Genomic DNA, 16,492 nt, shown 5'->3' on the forward strand with positions numbered 1-16,492 from the left:
CCGTAGTCTTGTCTGAAGTATATCCTGCAAGTTTTTTTTCCTCTGCTCGAACTCCCAGTGCCAAAAGGAAGATTGCAAGGAGAGCCTGCCCTCCCGCTTTCTTTCTCTGCACCCCCCATGTGCATGGCTGACACTTGCTATGGATATTTTTTTTTAAGTTCTTCATGCCATCTTTTTTTGTGTGTGCATTAAAAGTGCATGCTTAAAGCATGCTGCCTGTACTCCACAAACGTTCCTTTTTACAGCATGCAATTGTTTCAACACACTCTCATTTTCAAAGGGTTAAAGAGCAAAGGTGATCCTTTCCCCAGATAACTCATTCATTGTCATCTTGATTGCATCAGGGAATGTACTTGTGCAAGTCTCATAGGTGCATTCACTGTTCAACACCACTGAGGCTCAGGACAGTAACTTGGGGGCTAGTTGTTCAAAGATGCTGTGCCATTTTTAAACCTTTTCTTTATTTTAAGCCTTTCCTGTGTTCTGACATGGCACAGCTTGTGTACAAAGTGTTTGCCCACTTCGTTATTATAGCCAAGAGTGCCACTATCACATTCTGCTCCACATATTCAATCAGTTTGTGGAGGGGAGTGAGATTGTGCCCTTTGACCTCCATGGGTTAGGCACTACATGAGCAATGTATGGCCTGTACACTCAGTTGTATACGCTATGTATGATACAACCCATTCTTGTGCTCTGCTTGATGTGCAGAGGTCACTCCCTCCATGCACTGAACAAGTGGACGGGAGCATGAGAAGAGGGTGAATTCTGTGCTGCTGTTTCTGAAATATCCTGTTGTGAGCAGGAAAACAATTCTCTCCATGTCATGAGGACTACTAACCATTATCATCCCAATTAGGAAAGGACACACCAATTAGTCCACTGAGGTGAAAGAAAAGCTTCCACTCTTGCTTTTATCCCAAAGCTGGTAAAAGTCTGGGTTTTTTAAATTGTGTTATTTGTTTTATCCCGCCATACTGAGTAGAAATGGCCAGAATATTCCTGTCCCTTTGAGACCCATAAGTTATGTTATTTCCCTCCACAATAACTAAATGTCAGAGATTTTATGCCGATTTGCTGGTCTTTAAGGTGCTGCAAGACACTGTGTTTTCCTGAATGGACTAACACCAATAACCCTCTAGAAACTGTTGCAAAAAGTTCCTGGATATCTCTTTGGTTTAAGGTGGGTCATTGGGTAGGAAGTCACAAATGAAAATCAGGAAGCATCAATAATACACTAGTCTTGGGAAAGTGTTACTGGCTGTTATTAATATTTTCAAAAGTGGTCAGCTGGGATTCAATAAAGCCTCTTCCTGCCACATCTCTTGTACAGGAACTAGTTTTTTTTTGGGGGGGTGCAATAACAATGCTTGCACAAGCATCAAGTCGCTGAGCAGGCATTATGCACAGTGCTTTCATGGAAAGACAGCTGGAGAGACCAGCCTTATCAAAAAATAATAATTGTGCAACTCAAATTGGTTCAGACTATTTTATATTTTTTTGCTTCTTGGTTTGTGGAATTGCATTGCCACTCGTGTTGTCCTTGTTTATTCCTTGCATATGCATCAGGAATTCTGGCGCATCCTTTGGCTCTCAGTTGACAGCTGCTTTTGATTTAGCTCATGCCAAACTTGCCCCAAATAACAGGGCTGGGGAACCTGTGGCCCTCCAGATGTTGTTGGATTCCCAACTCCCATTGGCCCTAGCCAGCATGGCTGGTGTTTGGGGATGACAGGAGCTGTAGTCTAATAACACCAGGAGGGCCAGATTCCCTATCCCAGGATTAGGGTTGGTAAATGTTGGAGGGATTTTGGGGTGTAGAGGTGTTTGGTTTTGGGGATGTGGTGGAAGTGTTTGGTTTAACCGGAAGCTCCTTTTGCCTGCGATTGGTTAGTTGCTAAATAGTTTTCACTACTGCCTTGAATTTGTGGGGCAGAAAAAAGAAGGTGCTTTACAGTGGTACCTCGGGTTAAGTACTTAATTAGTTCTGGAGGTCCGTTCTTAACCTGAAACTGTTCTTAACCTGAAGCACCACTTTAGCTAATGGGGCCTCCTGCTGCTGCTGCGCCGCCGGAGCACAATTTCTGTTCTCATCCTCAAGCATAGTTCTTAACCTGAAGCACTATTTCTGGGTTACCAGAGTCTGTAACCTGAAGCGTATGTAACCTGAAGTGTATGTAACCTGAGGTACCACTGTATTTGGGAAATAATTCCTTTGGTGGAATTAACAAACCTTTTTTGAGGTGGCTTCAGTCCCCCAAAAGCACGGGTTTGAGGTTTGTGTTGCCATAGATATTAAAAAGCATGTGCCCCACCCCTAGGTGTGCTCAAAGTGAGGGTTGTGGGCATGGGTGTAGAGCCGGGATTTATGTTGGGGGGGTGGCAGGTAGCCCGGATTTATGTTGGTGGGGGGCAGGACACCCACCTGTCACCATCCTCTGCTTGGCTCTGTCTAGCAGATTCAGAATGAAATATATCAACAACAGTGGTTTTTAATTACTTTCTTTTGACCCCAAGTGCTGAGAAAAACCTGTCAAAATCTTTTCATCATTCTACTTTTAGCTAAGTATTTATATTTATTTGCTTGATTGGGGGGGGGCAACTGCCCCCCCTGCTCCCGCTTGGCTAAGCCCATGGTTGTGGGGGTTTCCCTTTTTGATGGGTCCAGAAGGGATGTAGCGTCCATAGGTGTGTGAATAAGTGTGCTGAACGCGCTGCATAACACACTGGAGGAAATCGGGCATCCAGCCGGGCGGCGGCGGCGGCGTCTTGCTTTCTCTCCACCCTGACTCTCTGCTTTGTTCTCTCTCTTTCTCCTTCCCCCCTCAGAGCTCGCCGGAGGGGCCCATGGAGAGTTACCGGAATGCCACCGAGGTGCAGATGACTCAGATGGTGCAGCCCTGCCACACCAACCACCGCCGCGAGCTCAGCATTGGGCAGCTCCTCAAATGGATCGACACGGCCGCCTGCCTCTCCGGTGAGCCGCCGCCACTCGCCTCGGGCACGCGGAGGGGCGGGAGCTCGTTTCTTGGCAACCTGCCCTCGGCTGGATCTAAAGCGCGCGCGCGCGCGCGAGCACGACCTCGGCTTGCTCATTGCTCGCTCTTAAGGTGGACCGAGCGAGTTCCGGCATAAGCCCTCGCCGCGCAAGGGAGAGGCAAAAAAAGGCTTTTGGGGCAACGGGCGGGCCTCGCCTGTTTTCCTTCACAGCCAATCAATCTGGGGGCGGGAGCGCGGACGGAAACGTCGGAAGGGACGCCATACCGTGGGGAAGCCTGTACACGTGAAGGCTCCCTGCATCCGTGGACTTTCAGAGGGAAAGAGGAAGGGGTACTACTTGGCGCTCCCCACTTAGAGACCTCTGTCCCCCTTCTCTACCGCTCTGAAAAACAAAACCGCGAGAGAAACTTCTCTGAGCTAAAGTCAGTCTCGTTTGAAACTTTGTCTTTTTTCTTCATCTTTTATTCCCTGAGCTAGTGGTGACTGTGAAATAAAAATAATGTTCGTGCACACATGTATGGAGAACAACTGAAGTGGCAAACAAAACAAAACATGAATGGGCAGTCGGTTAGTGTAGTTTTGAATTGTGAATTAAGCTGGGCTGGCAGCTGGAGGCTTTCTTTGGCACCAAGAAGAAGATCCCCATTGCCAGTTCAAAGGCAAGACAGAAGGGCATGGAGGGCTGTGACAAGAGGGTTCATGGGGTGCAGTGACGTAGCGTGGGGGGTGCAAGGGGGGCCGGCCGCACCGGGCGCAACATCTGGGGGGGGGCGCTCGCTGCCTCCGGAGTTGCCGAAGAGCCTCGGGCGCAGGCTGTAGCAGAGCCCCATGTCTTGCGGAACCGACGAGCTGTGCGCGCGCCCGGGCTGAAGGCGTCTGGGAGGCAGCGGCTCTCAGCGCTCGCCGTGGTCCCTGCGCGTCAGGGCCGCGGAGGACGCGCCAGGCAGCCCCTCCTCACAGCCCCGCCTCCGCTGCTGCTGCTGCTGCAGCTGCTGGGCCATGTTGAATTTTCCTTGCCTCTCTGCCCTCCTCCTCCTCCAGGCAAGCGACGTCGTCGTTTGGGCGGCAGCGCCAGTGGCAACTCGACTCAGATCACCTGACGCGGCAGGTTAGGGGTTGGGGGGGCACAAATTACTTGCCTTGCCCCGGGTTAGGGGGCGCAAATTACTTGCCTTGCCCCGGGTGCTGACAACTCACGCTACGCCGCTGATGGGGTGCAATGGTGGTGGTGGGGAGCATGTCCCACCAGTGTCCCACAAGCTTCATCTCAAAGCTTCCCTATCATAAAACTAGTGGCTGATCAGCAGATCAAGAGTGTAACTGCACAAGCAGAGATTCCCCCGAGGGAAAGGCAACCAGACCAAAAGTGCTGGTGGAGAAAAGCCATATATCTCAAAGCAAGCTAGGGGAAACCACCCCCAACCAAACCAGAGCAGCCATGCCCACTGTTATTAGTCCTTATTATAGAATGCAGCTTATTTGTTTTTCCCTCTGGGCATGTTGCCTTTAGAACCTTTAACTACATTGTAGAAGCACTACTAAGGAACTTCATAAAGGAGCTTGCATTTTGAAAGCAGATGAATCTGAGGGGCTTAATCCACTTTAAATGTGCCCAGGTCAAGCTGTTGTAATGATCAGAGGTTTGGGAAAGACTTAATGCACTCTAGTCCTGCACACTGACAGGCAGGATTGCTCACCTGCCAGACGTCCACAGAGGAATCTGCACAATCCATAAGAACAGTCCCATTGGATCAGAACCTAGGCCTATTCCATACAGCAACCTGCTTTCGCACAGTAGCCTGATAAACACTACATATACTACTGACACTTCCAGGACATACAGGCAAATGCCCCTTCTTCCTTGTATATACTTTGCTCGGCACTGGGCATTAAAAGGTAGACTGCCTCTCACCTGGGAGGTTCCATTTAGCTGTCATAGCTAATAGCTTCCAATATGTTCTCTCAATTTGTTCAATCTTTCTAAAGCAATCTAAGGGCTCATGCACACTTTCTTTCGTGCCATGTTTCTGAGCACAGGTCTGAGCTTTAAAGCTCCGTGTCCAAATGTTGTTGTTTTCTCCTGGCGCTTTCCCCAGAAAAACCCTCCTTTTACTGCTGCATCAGAGCAAATGGTTCAGAAATAGGTGTCCCTAGGTAGACACCTTTATAGAGGCGACTTATGCAAACACTTCTATTGGGTTCTCTTTAGCACGGTAGCTGGTACTTGCTTAGATGGAGAGCATTGTGTGTAGAAACCTCTAATTTCTGTGTGAGTGAATTTTGGAATGTAGTCTGTCATACAAAGGTAAGTATTCCACCCATTGTCCCACCCACTTTGGCTCTGCCCTCCCCCCCTTGAATGTACTATGGAATGTTGCTCTCGGGCAACAGAAGATTTCCTACCCCTACCTTAACTCCACAAATTAAAATTTGACCTTGCTAATTAAATTGGCACTCACCGTTAATCAAGTAAACCTTTAATTGATTAAATCTGTCAATTAAAACTGATTACAACTTACGGGCTTTTTAGCGCCAATACTTCAACTGACCTGAACTTCCGATGCAAAGAAAAACTATTGAGAAGGGTATATTGCTGTTTATGGAGCTGCTTGCACAGTGGAAAGATACCTTCTTAAATTAAAATGAGGCTTGGAAGGTAACAATAATCATACAATCTTTTTGGGGACCCACCTGAGTGTTCAGAAGTCTTTGTTTTGGGCACCACAAAATGTTCACCTCCCGGAAGAAAAGCTGACAGTGCTCAGAACCACCTCCCCTCCACCCTCCCTGCAAGAAGAGGCAAAAACACCTACACGTAGGCCAAAATAAAGCACAAAATAAAAGCAGTCCACACCCTCGAAAAAACTTGGCAAAGCTTGCAATAACCTCCCAAGCCAAAAAGCATGAGTAAAAAGCCTGAGGTTGGTAGGGTATATGTTGGGGGCTCTAGATATAAGTAAACCACCATTCTAGAAGAGAAGTGTAGCCTTTTGAATACAATATTTCAGATACCAAAGACCCAGCATCAAATCTTTAGGAGTCAACCTTGCAAAGAGCTGAAAAAACATTTTGAATGCCTATGTTCCAACAGCAGCTTTTTAGGCAATTGGGTGATCACCTGCCTGGGATCCCCCCCCCCCCAATTCTGCATGTGGGGATAATTGTGAGAGTGCTTCTTAACATAGCAGGCACATGTGCTGGACTCTGCAGTTTTATGCGTCCTACCATGGTGCCGGTTTTGTTCCTGCAACCAAGGCTTCTTGTTTCCATTCTAAGCCTGCAACTGTAATTACTGTGAACAGAAAGAGCCCTGTTTGCTGCAATGATGTACATAACTAATGTGGTTTGTTTGCCTTTTCAGCCGAGAGGCATGCTGGCTGCCCCTGCGTCACAGCTTCAGTGGATGATATCTATTTTGAGCACACAATTAGGTAACTGCCTCACTTCCTTGCCTCATTGCAGTTTAACTGGATTTTTAACTGGATTTTTTAAAATGTGCCTTTAGCAAATGCAGAAGTAGTAGAAATATGTGCCATGTTAATTAGCCCTTTTGAGCCTGGGTAACTTCTCTGGGTTGCCCCCCCCCTTTCCTTTTACTGGGACAGCCAATGAAAAATATAAGGTTGAAAAATCAATGGTTTCTCCTTTTCCATTAAGATGGGGTGTTCCAGCTCTGCTGTTTCAGTGCAGCATTGCAAAACAGGCCTCACCTTTGGCGTGTGCCCTTAACAAAGAATGCAGTGCAGATGTGGAGGGTCTGGGAAATTTTGATTCCCTTGTTATAGCATCCCTATTCATGTGTTATGCCTGCAAATAAAATAGCACATTTGGGGCAGACAGGGGGACAAGCATGTTCCCTCCAACCCCTGTTTGTCCCATCTCCCTCCAACTCAGGGAAGAGTGGCCTCTGAAGTGGGGAGTCCCCTGTACTTTAGGGGTCTCCCTATGCAGTGGTGTAGCGTGGGGGGTGCAGGGAGGCCGGCCGCACCGGGCGCAACACCTGGGGTTAGGGTTAGGGGGCGCAAATCCACGGGTTAGGGGGCGCAAATCCACGGGTTAGGGGGCGCAAATTACTTGCCTTGCCCCGGGTGCTGACAACCCACGCTACGCCACTGTCCCTATGCATTTTAGAATCCTGTTTTTAGGGTTTCCTAAGGTGTTCAGGGAGTCTCCAGGACTACATTGACAATTTGGAGGGTGATGAGGACGGGGGTGTAGCACTAGCACACATGTCCCCATTGTCCCCCTACATACTTACTCTAGCTCCCTTCAGGTATTATATTTAAGAGTAACATTACACACAAGTTGACATCCCAGATAGAAGGTTTAATCGAAGCAGTCGCGGGACCTGTTTTGAATTCGGTTCTGTTTTAAGGTCGGTTCTGTTCCAAGAATGAAGAGAATATTTGGAGCATTTGCAGGAAGCTGCCTTCCCTACTGACCACAGCCCACCCGACACATCTGGCGTTTGGGGAGGATGTTTGGGGGATTATAGGATTACGACTTCTCAGAGGGCTTGAGTCTCTGCACCTCTCTGATTTAGAAAACGAGCCAGTGCCAAAATGTGCAGCTGCATCATCTTACACAGTGACATGTGCGTCAGCTGCAAGAACGTATTTGTTCTTCTGTTAACCAGCTTTATTTATTTCAATTCCTGTTAAATATACCAGGTCAACGTATTTGTCTCTCTAGCCCTGTATGATGTCCCTTGACTGGCAATGGCTCTCCAGTGCACCAAGCAGAGGCCTTTCCTGAGGTCGTCTCAACTGGAGATGCCAGGGATGATCTGCCCGAAAAGCATGCTCTCTGCCACTGAGCGATGACCCCTCTCCATCTTCTCCTAGAGGAAGGTCACAAAACAAACTCCTTCAGGGCACAGGAACGTGCCTTGTACTGAATGAGGACCATCTGCCTATCAAGCTCAGTATTGCCTTCACGGACTGGCAGCAACTCTCCAGGGTTTCAGATGGGTCTTTCCCAATGGGGGACTTTTGAGGATGGGCTGTTATTAGGCGACAGAGCAACTGCCTTACGTGCAGAAGGCATATGGTTAAATCCCAGGCAACTCCTGGTAGTGCTGGGAATTTAATTAATTAATTAATTAACTAACAGGATTTATATCCTGCTTGATCACCCATTGGCTCTAGGTGGTTTACACAGAATGTCCCCCGTCTGAAACCCTGGAGAGCCACTGCCAGTCAGTGTAGACCAGGGTTCTCCAAACTTAGGTATCCTGCTGTTTTTTTTTGGACTACAACTCCCATCATCCCTAGCTAGCAGGACCAGTGGTCAGAGATGATGGGAACTGTAGTCCAAAAGCAGCTGGGGTAGACAATACTGGGCTAGAATAGATGGACAGTCTGACATGGTATAAGGCAGCTTCCTAGGCCTGCGTTGAGATGCCAGGGATTGAACCTGGGACATTCTGCATGCGAAGCAGGCACCCTACCATTGACCAACGGTCCTCCCCCGTGGTGCTTATATTTAAACTTAAAGCCTTGAAGCGAATTTTCTGAAACAGAACGTTCACACTGAATTTTTATTATCCTGCCGTTCGTATTTGAATATATTCATGTGTTACACAAATGGCATGAAATCATTATGGTAAGCGCAAGTTCTGTGGCATACCTGTCTGTGTTAAAAATTAATAAAGCACCTTTCAGGCAGCAGTGAGAGATTAAGTGGGCTTCTTTTTCAGAGGGCAGGTATGTAAAAACCTATGTTCTTTTTTCTAGCTTACTTGGTGGGTGGGTGGTCGTGTCCTTCTTTTGGGAAAGCTGTCGGAAGAATGGGTGAATTTGGAGTTTTGCCTTTTTTTGGTAATACTTTAAGCTTTTATATTCCACCCGAGTACCCATCATCTTGATTCTTTTAGATGTGTGGATTTACTAACAATCTGCATGACTCTCAATATGGCTTCAGATCAGGAATGGGGAACCTTTAGTCCTTCAGATGTTGTTGGACTTCAACTCCCATCAGCCCCAGCCAGTGTGGCCAATGGTCTGGAGCAGAAGGGAGTTGTAGTCCAACAGCCTCCGGAGGACCACAGGTTCTCTATTCCTGCCACAGATTATTATTGTCCCATTTACTACCACCTGGATACCCTCTCTCAGCCAACGTTTGTATGCTTGGGAAAGGGCATGTCTCCTCCTTGACAGCCTTGTCAATGGTAGCTAGCTGTGAGCCTCTGGTACTTCCTTGTCATTTACACAGACAAACAATGTACCCTGGCCACTTCCAGCAAATGCCGCCTAGCCTTTCCTGTGGTTGTAGGTCTGTCTGTGGAGCTTGCCAGAACGTGGCTTTCATATACTTTTTAGGGCAGGTTTCCCCAAACTTTGTTGTCCAGCTCTTTTTGCACCACAGCTCCCATCATCCCTAGCTAGCAGGATCAATAGTCAGGGATGATGGGAATTGTAGTCCAAAAACAACTGGAGACCCAAGTTTGGGAAACTCTGTTTTAGGGGAACCCAGGTGCACTGTCAGCCTTTACAAATTTCTAGAGAAGCTATGCTTTGGAGATCCTTTATTTATCTCAGATATTTCTACTCTGCCACTTCAGGCCCAAAGGATCTCTGAGTGGTTTACAAATGAAACGGTAAAAATACAAGTCGCAGTAAAAGTGCAGCAGAGCAGCAATAGTTAAAACAAGGAAACTTTTTTTAAAAGAACCCCATGGCATATAAAAAGGTCTCTACTTGGCACTGAATGGACATCAGATTTGGTGCCAGGAGAGGTTCTCTGAAATGAAGAGGGCATTCCAGAGTTGGAGCTGAAATGCTACTACCTCCAGCCACCACTTCCCTCTCCTTCAAAGGGGGAGAACCCAGAGATGGGCCTCTGTGGATGCTCTTAATGTTTGGACAGGTCCATGAAGGAACAGGCAGTCATGGACCCAAACAGATCATGGTTTTAAAAGGTTAAAACTAGCATAGTGGTTTGGGATTAGAGAGAGACAAGGAGCCAGTCCCTTTTTTTAAAAAAGGGCATTCTATCTGCCTAGTCAGTCCTCTAACTGCTATGGGTTGAACCAAGAGAAGTTTCCTGTCTTCAAGGCCAGCCCCATATAGCAAAAATTACAGTAGTCCAAATGGGATATTACTAAAGTGTAGGTATTTATGACCAGGCTATCTCTGTCAAGGAGAGGCTGCAGCTAGTGTTGCAGCTGCAGCTGCAGGCAGGTGTTTCAAGACATGGAAGCCTGGATCAAAGAGCACCCCAAACCTTGAAAAGATAGTCAAAGGGAGATGTTTCTGAGCCAAAGTGCATGGCTGCATATGCTGTGGAAGACAGTAAGTTATGTTTTGTGAGTGCTCTATTAAGTGATAATGACCATGGTTAGAGTGTACTATATATAAAACACTGGAACTTCTAAACAGTACTTTAGTACTTGAGCAGTGGTAGAACTCATATCCATGCTTATTACGCTCCAGGGAAGCAAATAAAGACAAATTAAAGGTGCAAGACTTCCCGTAAGCCACATATTCCCAGATCAACGCCAGCATGCAAACAACATACACAGATTGGAAATAAGCAGAGAAATATGAGCCAAAATTGTCCTCACACCTGAGAGCAGCTTGAATGGTGCTAAAAATGAGGGCTAAATTAAGACCAGTAGCCCACTAACTTGGGTTGGGTTCTTGGGTACAAGCAAGGTGTGTCTATGCAAGAACTCTTGGATCAGTGTTTTGTCTCAAGATCAGAAGCCCAATAATGTTCACTTTAAAAACATGGGGGGAGGGAGCAAGAATCAGCACAGGTTATTCAGCACCTTTTAATTGACACAACAGACTTGTAAGGTGGGCTAGATGGAGACTAGACCAAGGCTAATGAATTGTGGGGTTTGGACTCTGATCTGGGTTCATGTCAGACACTGTCCAGTAGACTGAACTTTCCCCTTCTGATATGAATAGAAAATATGGGCAGTGCCTGCTGGCCTTTTGTCTGTCCACGTTTAAGTCTGTCCTTCTCCCTGTTCTCCCAAAGCTGCAAAGCATCTATAAGAATGTTCCAGTGCCACTCAGTTATGTTGACCTGGTGGGTTGGACAATTAAGGTCCTATAATGAAACACACCCCTTAGGTCCCACAGAGTTTATGCAAATGTATATTTTATATTGCGAGAGGCGACTTCTTTCTTTTTCAGCTCCACTTTGCTTTGTTTCCCTCCTTATCCTTTTGTATTAGACAGCTGCATGTAAAGTCTCCTTGGTGCCTATGTGGGAAGGACGAAGCCTGGTATGAGCCTTTGCAGTACAAATGTTTACAGCAATAGACTAGATTGCTGATCTCCTAACCCACTGATGTCCTGAGATACTGGTGTTAATTAACCTAACTGACACGGTATTCAGAATGCACCTACTAGCCTGCTTTTCCTGTGCACAGAGACGGTTCTCAAAAAGTGTAATATTCACTTTCTGCAGCTTGCAGATGTTCTTTCCATCTTTCCGGCTCTAAAACAAACTGTAACTCTTCACAGGGTGCACATGGGACTATAAAATTGTTGTGTGAAAAATGAAGGGATGCTTTGTCCATCTGCTGTTCTGGCTTCTAGAAAAGATGCAGTTGCCAGATGAAGGGCTCGTTTTATGGGAGCAATTTAATTTTCTTCATAGTACTCTATGAGTGGATGGAAAGGGAGTAGGTTGTGTTTTGTGGGACGAAGGAGGGACTTCAGCCCCTAATAGCTCTTTACTTCTATGTCCCAAATCCAGATCAGGAGTATTAAAGGGGAAGAGTGAGTAGTGTCGGAGCCTGTTAGTTACCAGAATGAAGAAAGATTTTCAAAAAGGCAGGGATTCAAACTGTTATGTATTAACTGCAATTAGACCCCTAAGTGCAAAGTAGGAGTTCAAAAAAGCTTCATCTGACCAAATCATCCGGAAAATCTGAAATCCACACAACTCTCTGGGAGTTGTGCTTCAGATGAGCAATGTTTTCTACTTAATGTCATATGAATGCATTTCTTGAATGTCAACTGACGGCAAATGTAACCCAGTCCTGCAGCGTCATCCAGAGATATTAGCAATACTCTGGTCATGCACAGGGACTCTAAAAATAGCTTCCCCCAACTATTATTTTTTTCATTATGTATTTTCTTTATACATTATGCAAACCATTGTTTTAAACACACACACACATACATCTACATGTGCTAATTATTTTGGTAGAAGCTATACCCCAAAGCATTGCTGAAATCCTTTCTGCATTTTCCTGGGTCTTGCGGTATAAGTCCTACAGTGGGACTTTATTATTTCTGCAGAAGCATGCATCGGATTGTGCTTCATGAGAGAAGTCATGCTATACCAGGTGGGGCAAAATTCTTTCTTTAGTCCATCATTCACATCAGACAGCATTTTATAATTCACACAAGAATCAATATGCACGCATAGCATTTAGTAAAACTGAGCCACTGCATGTTTTTTGGCTACCTCTGGGGTTTGCAGTTCAGAATGTGGTTACCTTCAGATGCTGTTGGACTACATCACCCATCAACCCTAGCCAGCATGGCCAGTAGCTAAGGATGATGGGAGCTGTAGTCCAGAAACATTGGTTGCCTCTGGCATAGCCTGTCAAAGAGCTGAATAGTTTTGTTGCTTTCACCTTTCTGGCTTAGTTTCTTTACTGTTCTTTCCAGTTCAGAATAGTCAACAAACTACCAACAACTCTAAGAAGAAGGAAGTTGATCCTCTCTAAATCTTCTGTGTTGTTTTTTTTAAAATGTGCTTTGAAGCAAACTGTTTTGGAATAACATTAGTAAATTGTTCACTCCCTGATTTAAGTAACACATCCCTTTGAAATGGGGCAAAATCTTCAATATTCTGACAGAGACATTTAATTTAGTTCTTGATCTTACTTGCGTGCCTTTTGCATGTCAAATGCCTTTATTGCAAAATAATTACTTGTCTGCATATAATTTCTGAGAGTTTAGTCAATGAAAGGAAGGGTTTGTGTGAAAGAAACTAGGTTAGCGGGTGAATCTTTGCTTGGGATCTGTGTTTATTGTAATAGTATACCTTTTGGGTGTTTTAAGGCCAGTATGAAGGCAGTTCCCTTTTGAAATCCATTGTTTCCACTTGTGTATGTATGTGTATGTACACACACACACACACACACACACACACACACACACACAAACACACACCCCTGCACCCTGAGACAACTTCCATTTCAGAATATAGCACTTAAACTGTGAGAGTTACTCTCCAGCTAATGGCGTGTGATTCTAAATATTATTAATTCAGTTTTTACCCCGCTGTTTTATCCTACCTGAAAAACATCAGTTTGAGTTTCATCAACAATTGCACTGGGTGGCAGTAAGAGGATGTGTCCTTAAAGAGGCTGTCTCTACTCCTAAGGTGCTTCCAGACGGGGGCTCAGTTTTCTAAATGGGTCAGTGGGATATTGTAAGTGGGTTGCCTGCAACAGATTTAAATGGGAGAAATTGTGGGCTGGGTTTTTAATGTCAGTGATATTGGCGGAAGTGTGCATGCACGAGGAGCACAGATTCCACAAGGAACAGCTGTCTGGAAGCACCCCTAGACAAAACACCACGTGGGAGCACTTGAGCATGGCTTCGTGTCAAGCAGATTCACTTGGCTTGTAGCACGAGGGTGGTGGCCTCCTTCACTATCCATATGCTTAACGAACTCCTACATCTCATATCTGGGCTGATCTGAAGGAGAAGCTTAAGGAAAGTCCTGTGTTGAAATGAAGTGTTTAAATCAGGCTGTGACCATCCTGCCTAACCTTTCCCCTGTCAATTCTGTTCTCACCATTGGGGGATTTTATTATTTTATTTTATTTTTTACTGAGAAACTGAAAGGGGAGAGAGACTTGCCATTGCGCTTGAGAGCTTATATTAAAGCCGAGCGTCTCTGAACCCAGGCAGATAACTTTTTGAGGGATGACACATCCCGCTTCCTTTATAGAGAGGTAGATATGATTTAAATGTGTGTTTAGCCATGGGTGAAATCTTATCTATGTGCCCTTTTCTGATGAACCAGAAAACTACACGAGGCCTGGGCCTGCAAAGTCTTCCACTTGGGACCTGGTGGGGAGGGGAAAAAATAATTTCCATCCCATAAATCTCTAGGCCTATCCAGTGCTTCCTCTCAGCCGTTCCATGAACTGTCCGGGTGACCTAACTTACAGGCCTCAGGAATTAATCTGACTGTGTTGCTTCTAGACACCCGGTGGGAGTGATTTGAGCAGAAAGCTATCTTAACAAATGGACCATGACAGCAGTACTGTCGAGCAGGGCCCACCAGTCAGGTAGAACTCCTGCATATCAGAACCACAGGATGCTTTCTACCAATTGCATTTTAATGTTTCTCATCTTATTTATCTTTTCTCCCCTATCCCTAGTGTTGGGCAGGTTGTCAACATCAAAGCAAAAGTGAACCGAGCATTTAACTCTAGCATGGAGGTTTGTATGCTTCAATGTTCTATCTTGGAGGACTTACTTTTGTTGCCCAATAAGCAGCTAAGGTTGCAATCCTAACCCCACTTACCTGGGAGCAAGCTCCGCTGCATTCAGTGGGACTTACTTCTGAGAAGGCTAGGATCTCAGCCCTATAGTAGCCAGTACCATGCACTCAAATTTTGTTCTCCATAAAGATAATGCAAACATGCAGTTATTGAGTTAATTTGAATTGAAGATGAGTTGCTGGGTTTTATATATATATATATATATACATACATTATATATATATATATATATATATATATATATATATATATATATACACACACACAGTCATACCTTGGATCCTGAACAACTTGCAAGACGAACGTTTTGGGTCCCGAATTCCGTGATTGTTCCAGTTTGCAAACATTCTTTGGACCCTGAACATCCGTTGCGACTTCCGTGGCTTCCAATTGGTTGCAGGAGCTTCCTGCAGCCAATCAGAAGCTGCGCCTTTGTTTCTGAACCATTTTGGAAGTCGAAAGGACTTCCGGTGCAGATTCCGTTTGACTTCCAAAATACCACTGTACCTATATATCTCATTAAAAGTTGTTATCTGTTTTTCTAAGTTATTTAATATATCAAAGGATGGTCACAACCACTTGTAGAGGATGAGGATAGGTGGTGGAGGGTAAATGAAAATGTGCGAGCTTTGTTATGTGAATACTAAACATTGTTTTCTTTGTCAAGCTTGAAATATTTTTGGCAAAATAAGGGGTTCGATAGTTTAAAGGAAAACAGGGAGGGCAAGCGATGAGGAGTCCTATAGGAATAATGCATGACACAGAAATAACATTCAACTATTTGGAGTGAATGCTACATAAGGGAAAGGCTGTTTTCTGTGTCTTCCTGTAGAAGTAAATCTTGGTTTCAGGTTTATTTCCAGCTTCCTATGCCCTGTCAATGGGTTGAAATTCACTGTAGTGCAGTGGATAGGTGGCTTGCATGGCAGCCTATTTCATTTCATTTCATTTTTTTAAACATATCGCACATATCTGGCAAAAATCAAATCAAATTCAGGGCACTTACATGATCTATAAAGCAATAACCATAAAAACAATTGCAAAACCAATACTGTATGAAACAAAAGCAATATGAACCACATGAGAAAATTTAAAAAGCGCATATAGGCTCAGAGCAGCAGCTAATAAAACCACAAGCAGGGACAATACCAGCCACAATGAGGACTTAAATGATACAATTTAACCACCACCAAAAACTTGAGTGAACAGAACAGACTCCAACATGTGCTTAATAAAAGACTGCAAATACGGTGCCAGGTAGATGTCTCTTAGGAGGGAGTTGCAGAATGAGGTACAATCGCAGAAGCAGCTCTGTCTCTGGTTATGGCTCACTACTCATGGTGGGAGCTTCTAGAAAAGGGTCTCCAAAGACCATCTCAGCTTTTCAGCAGGTTCATGTGAATCTGCACCAGTCCGTGCAGAGGAACATCTTCCATATCAAGCAACATGTAGAGTTAAATGGGAGTTTTGCAGGAGAGGACAAAATCCACTTGCTAGGCACAATGATCATGCTACAGCTGAAGTACTATTTTACTTGTGAGTTGCTGAGCTTTTGAAGCATATTGGCAAGATTTGTGTGCCAGAATGGTGTCACATTCCTGTAGCAAAGCCTTGTATTTCTTGGCTATTTTTCCATGTACATGTGAATCCTGGAATATATCCTCAGAACCAGTTATTGTTATATGTTAATATTATGTTAAATACTCTATTGAATAATAATATTAATATACATGAATTCGTAAGGTTCCCCTCCCCCCCAAAATGTAATGTTTCTGAAGGGAAGTAGAATGTCACTGTTTCTGTGCAATTGGTCCAGTGTGGTATCCTGATTGTGATACTATTTCCAAGTCATCAAATTGTCCTTCATAATCATAAGGGCTAGAAACTTGGATTTTAAGTAAAAATGAAAACTTAAAAGCAGCTATTCCTGGAAGCTATATGGAGACCACATTTTGCAAGGCACAGAATATGTATGGCCCTGGTTTGTGAAATATTCATTGCTCC

General features: G+C 44.9%; 1 protein-coding gene across 2 annotated transcripts in view; it reads left to right on the forward strand.

The window, feature by feature from the left end:
• The window catches only part of ACOT11 (acyl-CoA thioesterase 11), a 61,624-nt gene that overhangs the window by 23,586 nt on the left and 21,546 nt on the right, over positions 1–16,492 (forward strand). Inside the window, exons 2-5 of one of the 2 annotated variants that reach the window (XM_081195396.1) lie at positions 2,830–2,977; positions 6,362–6,431; positions 11,186–11,236; positions 14,366–14,426. In XM_081195396.1, coding sequence (XP_081051522.1) covers positions 2,848–2,977; positions 6,362–6,431; positions 11,186–11,236; positions 14,366–14,426 — 312 coding nt within the window. In that variant the 5' untranslated portion in view covers positions 2,830–2,847. The remainder of the gene's footprint in view (positions 1–2,829; positions 2,978–6,361; positions 6,432–11,185; positions 11,237–14,365; positions 14,427–16,492) is intronic. The other variant, XM_081195397.1, reaches the window with a different exon arrangement.

This window comes from Podarcis bocagei, assembly GCF_964188305.1.
Source record: "Podarcis bocagei genome assembly, chromosome: 5".
NCBI lineage: Eukaryota > Metazoa > Chordata > Lepidosauria > Squamata > Lacertidae > Podarcis > Podarcis bocagei.